The following is a 17,141-nucleotide window of genomic DNA, read 5'->3' on the forward strand; positions in this document are numbered from 1 at the left end:
CCAAGTTTATTTTCGGGGCTGGATTTTTTTTACTGTGCTTTCCAGGTGGCCTGGCTCATAGCTTGCTTCCCACGCTTTACATGTGCCAGGATCGGGGGAGAGCTTATAGCTGGCTTTAATGACTCATTTCCCTTGCTCTCTATTACTGCATTGTTCTTTAGGCAGACCATTTCACTGGCCTTCAGCTGTTGTTTCCCCACTTCCTGGCTGTGAGTTGAGCTTTTGCTCCAGCTCTCTGACCACAAGCTACTCGACTCCAAATTTTACTTTAGAGAAGGTCTTCTGCAGCACAGTTCACTCCATCTTGTGTGGAGCACAGAAGAGCAACTGCAAACCAGTCCTAACGAAGCAGGGAGCTGGAAGAAAGAGGTCAAGGCTGGGGTGAAGCAGGATGCCACATTCTGTGATCAGATGCTCAGGTTCCTGGTATTTGGTTTGGGTTTTTGGACAGGAGAGGGAAGTCAGTGTGAAATGGCTCCTGCAGAGCCAGAGAGGCCTAGACTGACAGAAGAAAATGAGTTTTGTTGCACTGTTAGTTCAGGTAATTTTCAGACCTGCTCATGGTGCTTACTGTTGGTCATACTCTCTTACCCTTGCTGCTCTAAGTGCTGTCACTCTTGTTAAACTTTGTTTAAAAAAAAAAAAAAAAAAAAAAAGCAAGCCAGGATTTTGGAGACTAGCTCTGACAGTGAAAAGAACAAGCAAAAGCATTACCAAACCTCATTCTCTTCTAAGATAAAAGTAAAAATATTGTAGTCTTTATGAGTTAGTATGGATTTTTCTTTAGATTTTTAGTTTTCATGTTATCAATGTAATGAAGGAAAAATAACCCCTGCGAAGTTTGATTTAAAACAAGAGTTGTCATTGTTTGCCACTTGGTGCAGTGTTTTCATGAAATTATCCTCAGAACATGTCATTAATGACTTACCCGTGTGAGTTTTAGGTCTTACTGACCTCTTCTCCTCATTGGCATGTAGGAAGCAAGCAGAAAATTCAGAACCAGCTCCTGCATATTGGGGTTTTGTCATCCCTCTCCTTTATAACCCTCAGTTTTTCTTGAAAAAAAAAAAGAGTTTTCACATTTGTTGCTTGTAAACACTACCAATGGATTTATCAAGATGGGTTATTCAAACTGAGGGAATATGGTCCTTTGAAAACATTCACATTTTTGGTGTAAGCATGTGTTGTGTCCAGCTGTCCCCAAACTGTGTTGAGTTGAAATAAATTATGAAAGAGTTTGGAGTGGTTTTGTATCCAAATTTCGTAATAAATCTTTTTCAAAGGTTGAGGGGGTTGTATTTTTCAGATCATATAAAACATCCACGTAGCCTTTTCTCCATAAAATTTCTGCATTTTGTGGTTGTAATTTCTTAAACAAACAATGTGTTTCTGTCATTGGGAAAGGCATTGCAGTTTCTCTGGGAGTGTGACTGTGCATGAATCTCTGGCCAAATTATTTGCTTCATCCTTTGCACAAAAGTTTTTGGAGGCTCCCTACTGTCAATTTTCATATGAATTCTGTCTACCACAGGATAACCTGACCTGAACACTTTGGCTTAAGTATCGGGATCCACCAAACTTCTTCAAAATACTGTTTTGCACAGCAGTGGGTGTCCTCTTCTGTCTTTCCAGCACTTCGACACAACAGGAAATCATCATATAAAAAAATAAATGCTCCATTTTTTTCCAGTGATGGCACAAATTGAGCCCTGGCAATGTCTTCTTCGCATCTTATTTCGTATTTGCTGTTCAAGTGCCAGATATTCTTCTTTGCTAAATTGACCTGAAAAGTCTTTTTATTGTGCTGCTTTCCTGATCTCCAGACACCTCAGTGATTCAGTCATGCATCTGTGTACTGCCAGAGTTCACATGCTTGTACACAGAAATTGCCTATGAGCAGCCCTTACGTCTGTGCCACAGTACTTCACTAGTGCAGTGTGAGCTCAGGCTGAGCTTACGCTGGAGCAGTTTATTCCTCTGATTGTGGGAGGTAAAACAAAGGCAGCATCTGCTTTAGTACCACACCATGAGAGTGCTCTAGCAAAAACTCAGCAGCATCAGCAGCTCCCTGTGCTTATGTTCACTGCCTGGGTGTTTGCTTGCCCCCACAGGTGTGATTTGTTCTTAGGGCTGCATGCAGACATCTTAGAATTGCTTATTTTGCTGTATTTACTTGAATAACCCTAAATCTTTTTATTAAATTTATTTTAAGGTATTCTTTTTCAAGGGGGATTTTTTTGGAAGGCTTTACTGACAAGGTCTTAACTTTAAATAAAAATGTAGGTGATCTAGTACTGCCAGTGCTCTCAGTGACCTAAACATGTATTGATGATAGGCCATGACAGTGATGGCTAGTGTACTGCAAAAACCTTTTTCTATCCTTTTGTGCTATAGTAAAAATAGAAGATTTACAAAACCAGATAGATTTAAACTCTTCCCCCCCTCTGTTCTCCCGCTCTGTTTCTTTTCTATTTTTATTTATGTATTTATTTATTTATTTATTTTGGTTGTCAGATGCCAAGGCCATGTGCCAAAGACAAACATTTTCTATCTCTTTAGGTCTTCTATGCTTCCTTGGACCAAATCTACCATGGGAAACATCCTCTACAAAAGTCAACCACAGAAATTTTAAAGGAAACACAGGAGAAATTTTACGGATTGCCATATGTACCTAATACAGTGAGTATTAGCATGCTAGCAACATACCATAGCAACTAGAAAAGGTACCAAAAGTTGAACCTTTTCTTCAATAGCATATTAATAGCCTCACTTGTCCCCCTGCCCCCGGTCCCAATACTCACATGCTTCTTGTGGTGTTATGTTGAAAAAGTTTTCTTTCTTTCATTTACTTTATCCAGAGTGTTGGTAATTTTGAGCTAACGAACAAGAGTTACTTAATATACACACTTTTGTATGACTGTAGCTTACCATGATGAACTAAATTACCTTTTCTTTTTCCTCATCAAGGAAGGCACTGACAACCAGGTTTATTCTAGCTTTACAAAGGACTGTTTGTAAAAGTCAACAAAACACTGTACTGTGTGTAGGTTTTTACATACTGAATGTCAGTACGTGAAAGAGAGTCATGTGGAGCGGAACTTCAAAGTGAGTTTTTCTGACTGTACTGCTGTGACTTTTGGCGTGTCATTTATTCTTTCATGCTGTACCTGGAAAACGGGCTGAAAGTGTTCCTTGAAGTCTTGATTTTACTGAACTACATAATTTTGATCTTCATCGTGACTGTTAGTGCATTTGTCGTGTACTACACGTAAGCATCTGAAGGTGCAGTTTACATCGATTACAGTCGTGAGACTCCCTGCTCTGTCTGGAGCTGACTTCTCAGCTGGAGCATAGCCTGAATCGCTGTTTGACTCTTCGGTCAGAATACCCAGTTCCTTTCTTTGCTTTCTGCTTTTCAGGAAATGTTCTTTTTGCTTACCAAAAGTGTGACTCACATTCTCGGAGAAGGGTGTTAGCAGATCCAGCCCTTTCCTCATTGAAACTGTAACGCTTCTGCAGGCCTGGCAAAGCCAGAAAAGTAGAAGCAAGGTATCTTCAGATGTCTGACATCTTAGCACTTTTATAAGTGTTGTTTTACACCATTCCTCTGCAGGTGTTAGTTATCTGGTGAATGGAACGGTTCCCTGCGTTGGAAGTTAGCCTGCGTTTTTGTTCCATTTAAAATATTTTTTATTTAGCTGTTACCTTCAAAGGAGTGTAACATCTCATAATGAGCTTAGCCTCAATATGAATAACAAGTTTTGGCATGGAACTTCATCCCAGCAAAAAGTACTATGAATGTTTGAATTGTCAGAAAGTCCATGTTCTTCATGTTGATTGAATGTAAAATTGTGTGTCTAGTCAGGAATGTTAATATAATTTAAATTTCAGTAAAACCTACTGAGACATTATGAAAATGTAAGCACTCTATACAGTAATTCATGTCTGTTATTTGGCTTGCTATCTTTTGCAGCTTTTTCTTCCAAATTTAAGATATGCTTGCAGTTTAATTTGTAATCCAGAAAAAGGTAAATGTCTTGTAGGTAAAAGGTTTCTTTAAGTGAAGAGAGGATAATATTCCTTCCTTTCAATTCAGAGTGTGACATTGAAATATGGTAAGACAAACCAGCTCTTATTTTCATCTGTCATTTTGCTAGGCACATACAAGGCTGGCAGAGAAAAAATCTTTCGATGATGGGAATTTTACCTGCTTCCTATAGGTTTAGACTCAGTTATAAATGATTATGTCAGGCTTGTGTATCTTAAGTTTTAGGGTTGCTGGGTAAAAGTAATTCTTCCTTAATGAAGATCTTACTGCATTAATGTGATTTACTGTAGTCTCATTGTCTGCCAGGGCTGCACAAGCATCCATTATTATCTACTGATAAGAATTAACCTCAATTCCCTCTTACAGCTCTTCACAGGCAAGTAAACTTAGTAAATATTCTTCAAATGGATTTGGGCTTCAGTCTCATCATGCAGATGCACGTTTTGAAGTAAAATCACAGCAAATATCTTCAGCAGATACATTTCTGTCTTTCTGAGACACAGCTCAGATAGCAGGACAATTTGCATGCATCTTTTTGTTATAGCACTTCCAAAATGAGGAACATAAACTACACCTAATAAGTAAATGCTGCTGTATCTAGGTAGTGATACCTCTTTGAAGGTAAACCAAAACATTATCCTCGGCAAATATCCTGTCCAGCAATAGTAGGGATACTGGGAAGAAAATCCTGTAAAAGTCTGTATTTGCCATTCAGATAAGCTTTACAGGCAGTTAGACGGTTGACGCTGTGTGCAGCAGTATTTACGTTGGCTGTGTTGACACAGACAGTTGCAGAAGCTGGTGCCACACGCAAGGCAGAAAGGAAAGAGAGCAGAGACTGCACAGACAGAAGCCCAGAGAAACAGTATTGCACAAGACTTTGTTTTCCTGAAGAATGCAAATCTCAGTTTCTGGCTGGCCGTTGCTTATCTGTTCAAAAGGACACCGAGTTTGCTGCTGGCTTCTGGAGAGTGAAATTCCACTGGGATTTCTTTGCTCTGTTGCTAAGTCCAGAAGCTGACGACTGCCAGGCAGGGGGCAAGGAAATCTATCTGTTTGCCTGTTTTTGTAGTGTCTGGTAGTTTTGTTGCCAGAGATCTGCGTTGCTGAGCTTGGAAAATGAATAGACGTTTTGCACAGGCTGGATTCTTGAATCCATGTGATGCCTCTAAAAGCAAGCAATCTTCTTTTTGGCTCTCCTAAGAAATGAAGATAAACTAAATAATAATGACCGCTCATTTTCCTGCCACTTCTTCCTGAATGTGTTTGGTGTTGAAATCTGTGTACTCTGGGGAATGCAGTATTCTGCTTTTACTCAAAACTTTTCTTCAAATCATAGCTTATTTCTCATCTGTTGTGAAGTTTCCATTTACCGTGGCTGGCCTTGCAATTGATAACGCTGTCTGCTTTTAGAGTATCTCTCTTGGTCTCTTCTACCTTTGTCTCCAAGATGCCCAGAGAGACTTTCTTAAAAAGTATCAGGTGACCCTTTGATCAACCCGAGACACGATCAAAGTTTCTCCCCATGATCTGTTACTTAGTCCCTTGCCTGTCCCCCAAGTTTAGACTTGAAATCTACTTTCCTTTGAAACGGACATCAAAATTTAATGATACACCATTGTTAGTCCTGCGCCAAGCATAATAATTCCTATCTCCTGCTGTGGGTTTTGGTTCAATAGGGAAACAAAAAATGAGACACAGGGTAAACAAGCTCTGCATTGATAGTGGAGATTGCAGCCTCCTGCAGTTACAGGAAAGAGTTCCTAATAATGAAGTAGTTTTACAATAAACACCAGCTGCCCAAATCATCATAGGTGATTTTTATTTGTGAAATAATGAAGTAGTTTGAAGTTTTGATTCTTATTTTCAGAAAAATATTGTGGACTTGTATATTAACCATTTGTTTTAATAACCTTTCTTCATTCTAATCTTGATGGGAGATGCTTGTTTGACTTGCGATTGTAAGGAGAATTGGTTTTGAAGAGTGAGGCACAGTGAATCTCTGTTCTTTTGTAGATTGCTGCCAAATAGTCCATTTTGCAGTTTTTAAAATTGTCGCCTTAAGTTTTTTTTAGAAACATGGAAGGATTTCTTGTGTGATACTTGAATGTAAAATACAGTTTTGGAATTAACCCACACACATCATTGTAATTACATGTGGTAGAAGGGAATGTGTTGCTGTGTGAGGAGCCTTTTGATATTTTTTGGAACATTAAATAATTTGCTAGTATAAGTTTTCGGTCTAGCATGTTGACACACATTAGTTCAGAAGGACCACTTCTACTGGTGGCCTAAAAATTGCATTAGGTTACAGGTTTAATTATGCTTATATATTTTTGTCCAGAGTGCAGTTTTCTTTTCAGTTGGCAGTATAAGAAGTTCTTAATGGCTATGGTTGCTAGTGATTGGAGAGCCCAAAACATCTGTGAGACCAAATATGTTAGCCAGCCAAGTTTGCTAACAGAAAACAAGGCAGGTATTGTTATAGATACCCTAGAGGGAAGAAGGGTATGAAAAATGGTGTATCGCCAATGTGGTTGTTAGTCTTTCTTCTTCCTGCAGCTGGGGGGACTCTGCCCAGACAGGGATCCTGACCTTAGAGAGCTCCACCTAGGTCCTTGTTTGAACTCGCTGGGATTGTCTGTTGTGTTCTTCACAAAAGAAATCAATGGATGATATGCAACCTAACATTTGGAGTGCTTGCTTGTGGAAACTGTCAGGTACTACAGGAAGATGTGGCTTGCCCATGGGTGCTGAGGGCATAAGGGTTTCATTCACGGGGTGCAGGTAAAGACATCTGGTAAGTTGGTCAGCTGAAGAGGAGTTGGTGGCAGTAGACATGCAGAACTAGCTTCTCTGTGGAGATAGGTTCAGACATCTTTCTGCAGCACACATTGTCACCTGGTGCCCAAGTCCCTTTTTTATTGTGCTTAAGAACACCCGAGAGCAAGAGAAGAGCTGTATACATTTTCTTTGCTAAGAGCCTTTTCTTTGGAGTTTGAAGGTGATCTGACCTCATGCTTAGAAGCAGAGGCCAGAGGCCAGAAATTGAGGTCATGGAGATGATGTGTTTTTTTGAAGTTCATTATTGCAGTCTTGTACTGGTCACGATCACTATCAGTTGTGATGCTGCAGTAAAGAGGAAAGTATCATTCCTAACAGGCCTGCTCCTCAACTCACTTAGGGCTGGCTGGCAGTTTGAGTGAAGTAGCTTGTTATCGAGTCTGCTGTATGTGTCTTTGTGGTATCCGTTGTCTTACAATTTCTTCTTAGGTCTTTGGAGTGATAAATAAGAATGTGTAGTCATAACTGCTGTCCTGTTTAACAGTTCGTGTGAATATCAGTAACACACAAAAAAGAGAATAGTCAGGCTGCGCAAGTAATGAGGCAGCTGTCTTAAAATAAATAAGTGATAACCCTTAACCTCTGAAGATAAAACTGGTTTTGAATTCTGAAACCTTGACTCAAGTGGTGAACATGAATCTTGAAATTATTAGTAACGAAGGGTAAGTAGTAGCTACCTATTAAATTTAAACTATGATTTCATGTAATACTTATTTTATCTACAACCTTCCCAATTTTGTCCTAGATTTACTAAGTTAAACTCATGCAATCTTAGGGCCTAAGCAAAACTAAATGCCCTGTTTTAAAGGAAAAGAAGAACAGCTAAAATGTTGCTGTTGGCAAAGAGTTTTTTTAAAGCACCCATACTGGGTTGCGGATGAGAGAATAACATTTAGTGCCAATCAACAAAATGCTGAAAAGAACCAAGGCAGGAGGAAAGCCTGTATAGTTGAATATCTGAGGAAAGAAAGTTATTGGAAACATAGAAGCCATGTAAAAGTGAGAAAAAGAGAAGACAGAATAAGCTCTAATGAGCTAAAACTGTAGAAGTTTCAAACAGCTAAAAAAACAAAAAGGTCAATAATGATTTAAAAATTCATCAGAAAGAGGAAGCTTGCCTGATATTTGCTGGAAATAGAAAATAGATGAGTGAGGATTCAAAAGACAATGTGTGGTTATCAAGGGCATTGAATCAATGACGCAAATTATCCTGATATAAAGAAGTTTTGGGGCTAAGGAATCAAGAGCTTTAAAGACTTTATTAAGATCATAAAAAATAGAGATCATAATATGAAAAGGTAATTACTAAAAGAATACAAGAATTCAAAAGAAAAAAGGCTCGAAAAGCTGAGTTGCAAAATGCAAGCAGCGAAGGTAATAAAAATTTAAATAACTACTGAAGAACTAAGATCAAGGAGAGTATGGATCTAGTAAGAGAGGAACAACTGATACTAGAGAAAGCAGAAATATTCCCTGTCTGTGCTTCAGTATTTTTTTCAAAAAAAATAAATGAGTTTTGATTAGGTAGTCAGAGTATTTAACTTTTTCAAAGCAGTCACTGACCTAAAGGAATTATCACTCACAAACTTAGGAAAAGTGGAAGTGTTATTACGATAGCTAAGGGAGGAGAACTTCGGAACTGCATACCAATTGTTCAGATTTTATCACTCAAAAAGTAGTAGAATCACTTATTAAGGAGTCTGCAAGCACCTTGAGAACAATCAAATGAGTAAAAGAAAACTTCATGGTTTTGTTAAGAACCATCTGAGACAGCAAAATACACTTTTCATCTTAATAAAGTGATTGACCTTGGGAATAAGAAGGAGACAGATGACAGCATAACTATAGACTTAGCAAGCTTTCTGACACTCGCAAATTATAATTATTTGGGCAAACTTTGGGGTTGTGGCTGAGGCAACATGCAGAAAACATGCTGAAAGAGCGAGTGAAAGCTTCATTTCAGACTGGGAAATTTTAAGTGAAGGTTACCAGACATCTGTCTAGGAATTACTGCTGTTCTGTGTTTTAGTTAATGATTTGGACGAGAGCTCATTTATAAGATTTATAGAAAATCCTCCAGTAGACAAAGATTGCAGAAATCATGAAAAATATAATTGAAATGATCCAAAGAATTTGGAGAGTGTTCAAAATATTGTGAATTTCATCCTTTCAAAATAAATCCAAAGTAGTGCATCAGGAAACTGATTAGATACGTAAGTATATAAAGAGCAGTAGCTGCCCAAAGAGCACTATTCATGGAATGCTGCTAAAGAAAATGTATATGTTTTAGGGATATTTCGGTATTTGGTGTTGGGGATTTAGCAGTGGCCAAATGTTGTGTCCTGTAGTAGATGAATGACTCTAAAAAGATTTAGACAACCTGGAAGAAATATAGATGAGAGCATTTGGAAAGATAATAGGTTTGGAAATCTCTGAGGAAAGTTGAGAAAACTGAGTTTATTTGGCTAGGAAAGAAAAAAATTATGTGGGCACAGACGAGCATGTATGTTCTGGTACTGAAAACCTCTTAAGACAAATACAGAATTGGAATTGATAATATGATAATCAATTTTTATGTGCAAGCAAGCAATAGTAGAAAGGAAAAGTGGTTTAATATACAACAGATGGAATTATGATTAGTACCAAATCTTTTAAACTCTTGTTAATCTTTTCCCTCTTTTGTTGAAGAGGGAAATACACCCAGCAGTTCTAGGATCTCCTTTATAGGGAATTTTAAAGAAACTGCTGTTCTAGATCACAGAGACGTACATTTCATATTAATTGCAGAGAGCCTTCATAATGGATTGCTTTTCCACTTTTTCTCCCAACCAATTAATTGAAGAGACACTGATGGTGCACTTATTCAACTTTTTGGAGTGTTTTGAAGAGACGTGAAGTCATACATCATTACTCAACCTCTTGAAGTTTGTGTAACCCCTTCAAAGTAATCTTTTACCTTGCTGTGTTGGAAACCAGAGTTGTTTACACAAAGTGCAAATCCCTGGATTAGTTTTCTTATGAGCCTTCTTAAAAGTATACTATAAAATCAAGTTGAAGAGTCTGGGTCTGAGGAAAAGATTAATAAAGAAGTACACAGTGAACTCTGGGGAAGTGATATTTCTATAAATAATTAATAGCTAAAAGCCATTTCAGAAAGATTGGTGCCCTGCTGCGTTCATTATTAAAGTAGTCGCTGGAACTTTCAAAAGCTCTTAAAGTTGCCCTTCAAGGTTTGTTTAGGTTTCTGTCTTTCTGGAGTTGAGTTCATTTTATGATAAAGAAAATGCTGATGGCAAATATTGTGAAGATTTGTTTTCCAGTGGAAATATGACACTATTCACTGGGCAACTATCTACGGCAGCGGAGTGTTTACAGATACCAGAAGATATGAAGCACTTTTAAGGACATTCTTTTAGCAAGTGTTAGCCCCATGAAACTCAAACATACTTTAGCGATAATATTTACATTTAGTAGCATTTTAAAGAACAGTGGAGGAAATAGTTGCATACATTGCTTAGTAACATTTTGAGATACATATATGTTTTTCATAGATATCTAAATATATATATATATAAATGCAGATTGCTTTGTTTAGTTGTACATATTTTTGTTCTCGTATCTCACATTTCCTTTTTTCCCCCCCAGGATTGCAGTAGTGGTTTTATATTTGATAGCAATAGATAAAACTGAATGTATCACATAAATATGGGCTAAAGGACCTGACTGAAATGCTGTTCAAACACAGTGGGAGATTCTCCTTTCTATGAAAAGCTTGCAGTCAAACCAGAGAAGGATGAAAGACAAGTCCTATCCTCCTCCCTTACTAGGATTTGGCAGTTAGACTGAGAAGGGACAAAGAAGCAGTTTCTTCAAGTTCATATTGCATTTTATTGCAGATTCAGGATTAGAATCATGATCCCCTGTATCCCTGTCTGGAGTGACGCTGGCAGAAGATAGTAAATGAGCATTATTGTAAAACATTAGCTATCTCATCTTCCAGTGTAAGTACAGATAATTTACATGATTAAGTTGTACCGGCAAATAATATTTTGCAGTTACAGCATTACTTAAGATATTTCTTATATTTTTTGTAAGTGCTTATTTTAAGAAGTTCATGATGTTTATTTTAAAATAACGGGTCAGTGCTTAAAATTTGGTTTAATTGATAAAGTATAATAAAAACCTTGAGCTTCAATGTGAATCTGTACCCAAAGGAAAGCTTGGTGACCTGATTCTGGTTATCTGGGGCTTAAGAATTTTTAAAACTTAGGCAGTGCTAGAAGTTATTCACTGGTAGTAGAATGGCGTGTGTGTGTATTGCATGTGTGTGCGTTTGTGTAGGAGTTATGTGTTAGAGCATTAAGGACTCTCTTGAAAATTCTTGATTGCACACTTTTTTTATTTTACTTTTCAAACTAGTTATAATGTTTACAGGTAACACTGTCTCTCAGTATGTCCAAATAAGGTCATAATATATCAGTTTTTGTATCTCTGTGTCTTTTAATCAATGTTTTAAGGATTGTGGAGCAACGCATATCATAAATACAGCTTTTTGATGTTGGTATTCTTTGTTGTCTCCTATGTCCCCCTTCCCCCAGTCTCTTTGGAAGGAGGAGAGAAGAGGGTGAAGAGGAAATAGTTTTAAATGATTTTGCTATAGCAGCTCAAATGCATTAATAGTTTATAAATGAAAGTGAAATGTTTTTCTTTAATTTAAGTAAATCAGAGACCATATGGTACATATCTAGAATCACCTAAGTGGTTAATTGCATGTTAAATTCCTTTCCTCTTCCCTAGTGTAAACAACTGCAAAAATATTTACATTCCCTGCCTTGCTAGATTTATTTATCATTTTATAATAAAAACACAGAAGTGTTATAAATTGAATTCTTAATCTTTTGCTTGACTTGCTTTCTAAAATGTCAGCGATGTCTCTGGGTTGGTTTACTTTGTGCTCTCTCCCACTCCTAGCACAGAAATGCACCACACTGAAAAACTGCGAAGTCCTGACATTAAGCAAGTTAGGGGGAGCAGTATAAAATGTGGTTTCTTGGAATTAACTTTCTGTTATTCTAAACAAGATTAGAAACTGCAGCTGAGGAAGTGGCCTTAAAACTTTTTATTGGATTTTTTTATTATTGTGAAACTTTAGAATGATGATGATGTAATTCTATAAAACTTAGAGGAGTTCAGGCCAAAAATACAGAAGGAAAGGACCAAACAGGCAGATGCATACCTTTTGAAAGAATCGTCACTCAGTAGGTTTTCATCAGAGGTAGCCCCTGGCACAGAGAGTTTGCAACATCTGCACCCCAAAACTCATTATATTGTTTCTTCAAGTGGGAATGAGTTGAGGATGTCTTCAAAGCACGCTACAAACTTATGTAACTAACAGGGGAAAAATCCTGTGATTTGTTTCAGAATCAAATTCTTTAAGCTATAAAATGTATGTGATAATCCTTTTCTCATGTCATAAGTAAATTAGTATTTAAACAGAAAGGTGGAAAAATAAATTCTGCGAGGTGACAATTTGGCCTCCCCAAAATAAATGCACCCAGCAGCAGAACTGGAGCTTCGGAACCTGGCAGGCACAGCCCGGGCTTCTGTTCACAGTGCTGGGCTTCTCGCTCCGGCCACTGTCCACAGGCAATATCAAGAGGAGCTTTACTAGGAAACTTAGCTCATCTAGCTGCAAATTCAGTTCTTACACCAAAGTGAGCACAGAAGAGGTTCAGTGAAGGGCATTCATTCAAGTAGATTAGCACATTACTCCTGGAAGTCATGGGGATGAATGAAAGAGACTTGCATTTTCTCTACTTGATGAATGGTGGTTGTTGCATCAAGGTGTCTGGTCCTTGTGGTGAAACCTCCTGAGTATCTTCCTTGTGTTTTGAGAAGGGAGATGTTGAACTTCCATCTGGGAGAGAATACAGGTTTGAAGAGCATGAAAATGCAAACTGGAGTCAAAGGTAAATAGTGAGATAAAATTTTCCTGGTCATGAGGTAATACATTTTTTTTTTTTTGCTAAAAGCAATTTTTTCCACTGATATTTTAAAACAAAGCCTGCACAGCTTGTTCATCAGAATGGGAAAAGTGGTAAGCTGGATGTGCAGCATCCAATGAGATCTGCACCACACCATGAATTTACTGTTTTTCTGTGCTGAAAAATGTCCGTGGAGTTCTTGCTCTGTAAACTGCAGCTCTCTGGGTTCTTTGTGTATAGCTAGCCAGGAGAGGGAAGGGGTTGTCCCAATCCACTCTCAACTTGTGTGGCCTCACCTCGAGTACTACATGCAGTTTTGGCACCACAGTATAGGAAGGACATAAAACTATTAGAGGGCATCCAAAGGAGGGCTACAAAGATGGTGGAGGGTCCAGAGGGGAAGATGTATGAGCAGTAGCTGAGGTCCCTCTGTTTGTTCAGCCCAGAGCAGAGCAGGCTGAGGGGAGGCCTCATGGCGGCCTGCAGCTCCCTCACGAGGGGAGCGGAGGGGCAGGCGCTGAGCTCTGCTCTCTGGGGACAGCGACAGGACCCGAGGGAACGGCATGGAGCTGGGACAGGGGAGGGTCAGGCTGGGGGTTAGGGAAAGGTTCTGCACCCAGAGGGTGGTCGGGCACTGGGACAGGCTCCCCAGGGCAGTGGTCATGGCACTGAGCCTGCCAGAGTTCAAGAAGCATTTGGACAGTGCTCTCAGACACACAGTCGGATTCTGGGGTGGAGCCAGGAGTTGGACTTGACAATTCTTGTGTGTCCCTTCCAACTCAGGATATTCTATTCCATTGACCTCCAGCTCCCACTGGAAGGAGTGGCAGACAGTGCCACAGGAGTGCCAGTGCTCACTTTCAGTGTGCTTGTTTGCCTGCCAGAAGCGGGTTGTCCTAGAATCCCACTAGCTGACAAACCTTGCTTCTCAGCAGAGGGAAATAGCTTGTACTGATTTCCGTGCTAATTGCTGTTCTTTTCTGGCTCCCGAGTTACCAGAGCCTGCAGCTTCTTTGTGATTCTCAAGAGTTTTCCACCCATGCTGATAGCCAAGTTCAAGGGCATTAGAAGCAGTAATATCAGCTTACTGCCAGAGCCAGGGGTTCTCCACCCAGTAGCCCCTGAGATAAGTTGGCTGCTCCTCCATTGAGTTTCCTGCCAGAATAAGAATTTAATTAAGAAAGGGGAGGGGGGGTGGCACCAAATCATCTCCATCATATATTGTTCCTCATGGAAACTGTTCAACAACTTGCTCCTTGATGTAATTACTGTAGCACACATTTTGTAATTTGAGGACGTAAATGATGTAAATACTTTTCTTAATTTAGTGTTGGGTCTTTTCAGGTCCTCACTTGTGATTTTGGTTTTAAGATGCAAAGTAAAAAGGACTTAAATATACTTTGAAATAGCTGAAGTCACAGCACAAACTGCTGAAGACCGTTTTGAAGAGTCTATGTGCTAGTCAAGAATTTCTGTAGCTCGCTCTTCCTTTTCAAAGGAAATAGGAGGATTTTATACCACTGATTCTGTGTAATTAGTGGAGTCCATGAATAATGATTACCCACAGTCAAGCAAAAACTAGATTATTGTGTAGTGAGTTACCTGTAGCTTTTTGCTTTCAGTTTTTTCTTTTTAGGATCACATCTAAATTTCTATATGAGTTGATCTTTGTGATAATCTTAACACTTGTGAATTTAGAAATCAAATTATTGAATCTTTAATTAGTTTATATAGTCTTCAAACCAGTTTACTTTAGCTGATCCTGCGATGTTGTTAAAAGGAATGAAGTGGCTTAACTTTTAAATAGAAGCTAGAAGTAGTAGTAAATTATTTATTTATTTTCTCCGAGAGCAGTAGTCCTATCCCCATCCAAAGATAAAAGGATATATATTCCTGTCCCCTGACTACAAAGGCAGCCTTTGTGACTAGTTTGGGCAAGGCTCCTAGTCTGAGGTAGCTAAAGTAAAATGAACTGAATCTTACCCGAAGAATGTATCCTACAAGTACTTTACTTAAAATTCCTGAGAAGGTGTAATGTATCAGTATGGCACGTGTATCAGTGAGGTATTTTTGTTTGTTACAGGAAGAAATGGAAAGGCTTCAGACATTGGAAGCATTTCAGACGTGGTTACAAGGGAAGATTGATAATGTTGGTGAAGAAAAGGCCCTTTTAATAATTGCAGTGGATCAGTCGCACACCTTTATTTCAGCCTGTGTGTTGGATAAAAAGCAGGCATGAACATGACCCGTGAATGGCATATTATCATACCCCATGGGCTATGCTGTAAAATGCACACTGTTTTATAAACTCTTGGAATGGGTTCATGGAACTTTTTGAAGTAGGTGATTACTCAGAGTCTTCATTAACTTTCTAACTGCGTACCAAAAATGTAACATTTAATAAGGAGAGTGCCCCAGTTCTACATGTCTAGCCTTTATCCTTTCCAAAAGGGAAATTGATATGTCAGGTTTTATATATATATGAAGAAATCATTCGGCTTTACAATTAACACAGTTAAGAAATTAAGTCATTTTTCATCTATAGGTAGTTTTAATAAAACAGAATTTTATGCTAAAAGGTGAATCACGTAGTTTTAAATACCGTTACAGTGCTGTGGTTATTTTTTGTTGTTCATAGAACTTCTTAAAGGAGTACTAGTGTATACATATCAACAAGACTAAGTGCTGGGTCCTGCACTTGGGTCATAATGTGCCAGGGTAGGTTTAGATTAGATATTACAAATAATTTCTTCACGCAGATGGTGGTCAAGCGCTGGAATGGGCTGCCCAGGGAAGTGGTGAAGTCCCCTGGAGGTATTTAAGAGACTTGTGCATGTGGCAGTAGGGGACATGGTTTAGTGGTGGGACTTGGTAGGTCAGGTTGATGGTTGGACTTGGTGATCTCGAAGGCCTTTTCCAACCTAGATGATTCAATTATTCTGTATTCTTGGGCTATTTGCATGTTTGTTGCATATATCTTAATCTCATCTGTATAAGGTTTTTAACAGTTTTTTAATGCAGGCAGGTAACTCCTTGTGGGGGCAGAGGGAGCACCTTAATGTTTAAATATTTGTTTACAGGTAACAAAGTCCAATTTGGAAAAATTAATTACCAGAACATCATCAAATGGGAAAATATACTTGAGTAATGTAATAGATAATGGGTAGTGGTGAAATACTGAAGATACAGAATGAAGGGATTGAGAACTCCTGACCAAAAACTTTGTGTGAGGACTGAAAATAAGAACAGGGAATGATGACATCCTAGAGCATTTTGTACTCCAGAGTGTGGAAAAATCTGTGCTGATTATGAAAACATTTAAAAATCAAATATAGGCTTCAAGCCTCACTAGGAAATAGTGTGTTTATAATCAGATTTCCTGGATTGTTGTTTGCAATATGAATAAAATCTCAGTTGCATGATTCCTTTGAAGACTGAAGTTACATTACTCTCGGTATCTAAAAGCGTGTTCCTTTTGTACTTCCAATGAAGGGAGAGTTGTCTGTACTATACCTGTGTTAGGCATCTATCTTAATACAGATTAACTCATCCCCTGTTTTCTCTCTCTCCCTCTTTTTTTAATACCACTTTGTCGCCAATTAATTTTTCTCAGCTTCATCATATTTGAGAGCCTTCCCAAACGCAGAGTTGAGTAGCACCTTAGCTTGGTTTTCTGTATCCCTTCCTTTTATGTTTTGAAAGGAAGTGATGTGAAGTCTCTTAAATACGCTAGCAAAGACAAAGTCAAGCAAATTTTTATGTGTAGACACAGGGAACTGAGTCCTGTTTTAGGTGCACTCTCTGAAACGAGCTTTTGGTCTTGGACAGGCTGCTGAGAAGCTGTTTTCCTTGCTTGCTTGTGATAGTTTCAATAAAACTGATGAGTGGAGTAGCTGATCAGGCTGATCATCAGCCGATCAGCGGTGAAGATGAGCTCTTTTAGGTGCAGAGAATTAAATGTCTTAGAAATAGCACAGGATCTTACTTGTACCAGGGTATTCCATGGACATTCAATGTAAGGAAGGCAAGATGAGCAATGTAATCTGGGCTGTTGAAAAAGACACTGTCCTAGTTACAGCTTATATGATGCATTAAAATCATTCCTTTCTGAATGGAGTGATATTCTTCTATATGCCAAGCTCACAGAAAGTATTTTCCTTTGTAGCAGAAAAAGCAACTTGGATCTTTCACTGAACAGATCTATTTGGGAATTACTTAAATTTCTGGGTAGATTAAACCAGTCAGGAAAGCTTTTTGCATGCCTG

General features: G+C 38.6%; 1 protein-coding gene across 2 annotated transcripts in view; it reads left to right on the top strand.

The window, feature by feature from the left end:
- The window catches only part of MIPEP (mitochondrial intermediate peptidase), a 75,707-nt gene that overhangs the window by 47,825 nt on the left and 10,741 nt on the right, over positions 1 to 17,141 (top strand). For both annotated transcript variants that reach the window (XM_080577325.1, XM_080577324.1), the window contains exon 16: positions 2,560 to 2,679. In XM_080577325.1, coding sequence (XP_080433451.1) covers positions 2,560 to 2,679 — 120 coding nt within the window. The remainder of the gene's footprint in view (positions 1 to 2,559; positions 2,680 to 17,141) is intronic.

Source organism: Anser brachyrhynchus, assembly GCF_964034855.1.
Source record: "Anser brachyrhynchus genome assembly, chromosome: 1".
In the NCBI taxonomy this organism is placed as follows: domain Eukaryota; kingdom Metazoa; phylum Chordata; class Aves; order Anseriformes; family Anatidae; genus Anser; species Anser brachyrhynchus.